The sequence below is a fragment of the Alligator sinensis genome, unplaced genomic scaffold (assembly GCF_000455745.1).
Source record: "Alligator sinensis unplaced genomic scaffold, ASM45574v1 scaffold1170_2, whole genome shotgun sequence".
Lineage (NCBI taxonomy): Eukaryota > Metazoa > Chordata > Crocodylia > Alligatoridae > Alligator > Alligator sinensis.
In genome coordinates this window covers 137,145-138,037 of record NW_005843180.1, presented here as the reverse complement: position 1 = coordinate 138,037, position 893 = coordinate 137,145, and the positions used below count along the sequence as shown (strand labels likewise).

Here is an 893-nt window from a genome sequence, read left to right as displayed (position 1 = left end):
CGCCCCCCGCTTCCGGGCCCCCGCCACCGCTTCCGGGTCGCCCACCACCCACTTCCGGGGGAATGGCGGGAAGCGCGCGGCGACTTGTGGTTCCGCCCCGCACATGGCCTCCAGCTCGAGGACGGGGCGCCCGGCAGAGCCCAAGGAAATAAAAGCTCCTTCCCCGCGATGCCCGTGTGCCCCGAGAAGGGCGAGCGTGCCCGGAAGCTTGCCAAGAACAACTTTTCCAACCATTTAATTGCACTCATAAAAGATCTCACACCTACCCAAAGACCCTTGTCTGCCTCCTTGCGAGCCTCCGACCCGGGGAGCCGCGCAGGCTGCATGAGGGAAGTGTCTGGATCCCCCCCGCCAGACCTGGGGGCGCTGGGGGAGGCTGCGCTGGCGCCGGGGGCCTGGATGCGTATGGGGATTAGGTGCAGGGACCCCCCCACCCTGCCGGCCCCCCCCCCCCCCCGCGCCCCCCAGCCACTGGAGCAAGGAGCAGCAGCATTGCCAGGCCTTAAATACAGAAGCTCAAAATTATCCTATTTGCTGAAAAACTACCCTCACTGAGCAAACAGGGGGATAAGCATGTAAATAAATCTAGTTTACTTCCCACTGCTCATAGAGGTCTCCAGGAGCGAGTGAGAACTGGGTCAAAGTTGAAGCATTTCTTTATTTCGAGGCAAGGGGTCCTGAGAAAGGGCTGGCAGCAAACCCGAAGGTCGGTTAAGACCCCCCCGAGAGCGACTTGGGTTTCGCACGTGCCACGTCAACGACCTGTCCCAAAAACGACCCCACGTTTTAAGCACGTTCGTTATTACTGATCGCAGGTCAACACGGGGTGAAGATTCGAGCGTTATTGTACGCTGGGCCACGCCGAGCGGCAGGAGGCTCCTTCCCCCCTGCAA

The 893-nt window shown here is 61.0% G+C and overlaps 1 protein-coding gene across 1 annotated transcript in view; it reads right to left on the bottom strand.

Moving 5' to 3' along the window:
- THOC3 (THO complex 3) overlaps positions 1 to 105 on the bottom strand; it is a 3,681-nt gene extending 3,576 nt beyond the window's left edge. Inside the window, exon 1 of the mRNA XM_006037825.1 lies at positions 28 to 105. Within this exon, the coding sequence (XP_006037887.1) occupies positions 28 to 105 (78 nt within the window). The remainder of the gene's footprint in view (positions 1 to 27) is intronic.
- Between the last annotated feature and the right edge of the window lie 788 nt (positions 106 to 893).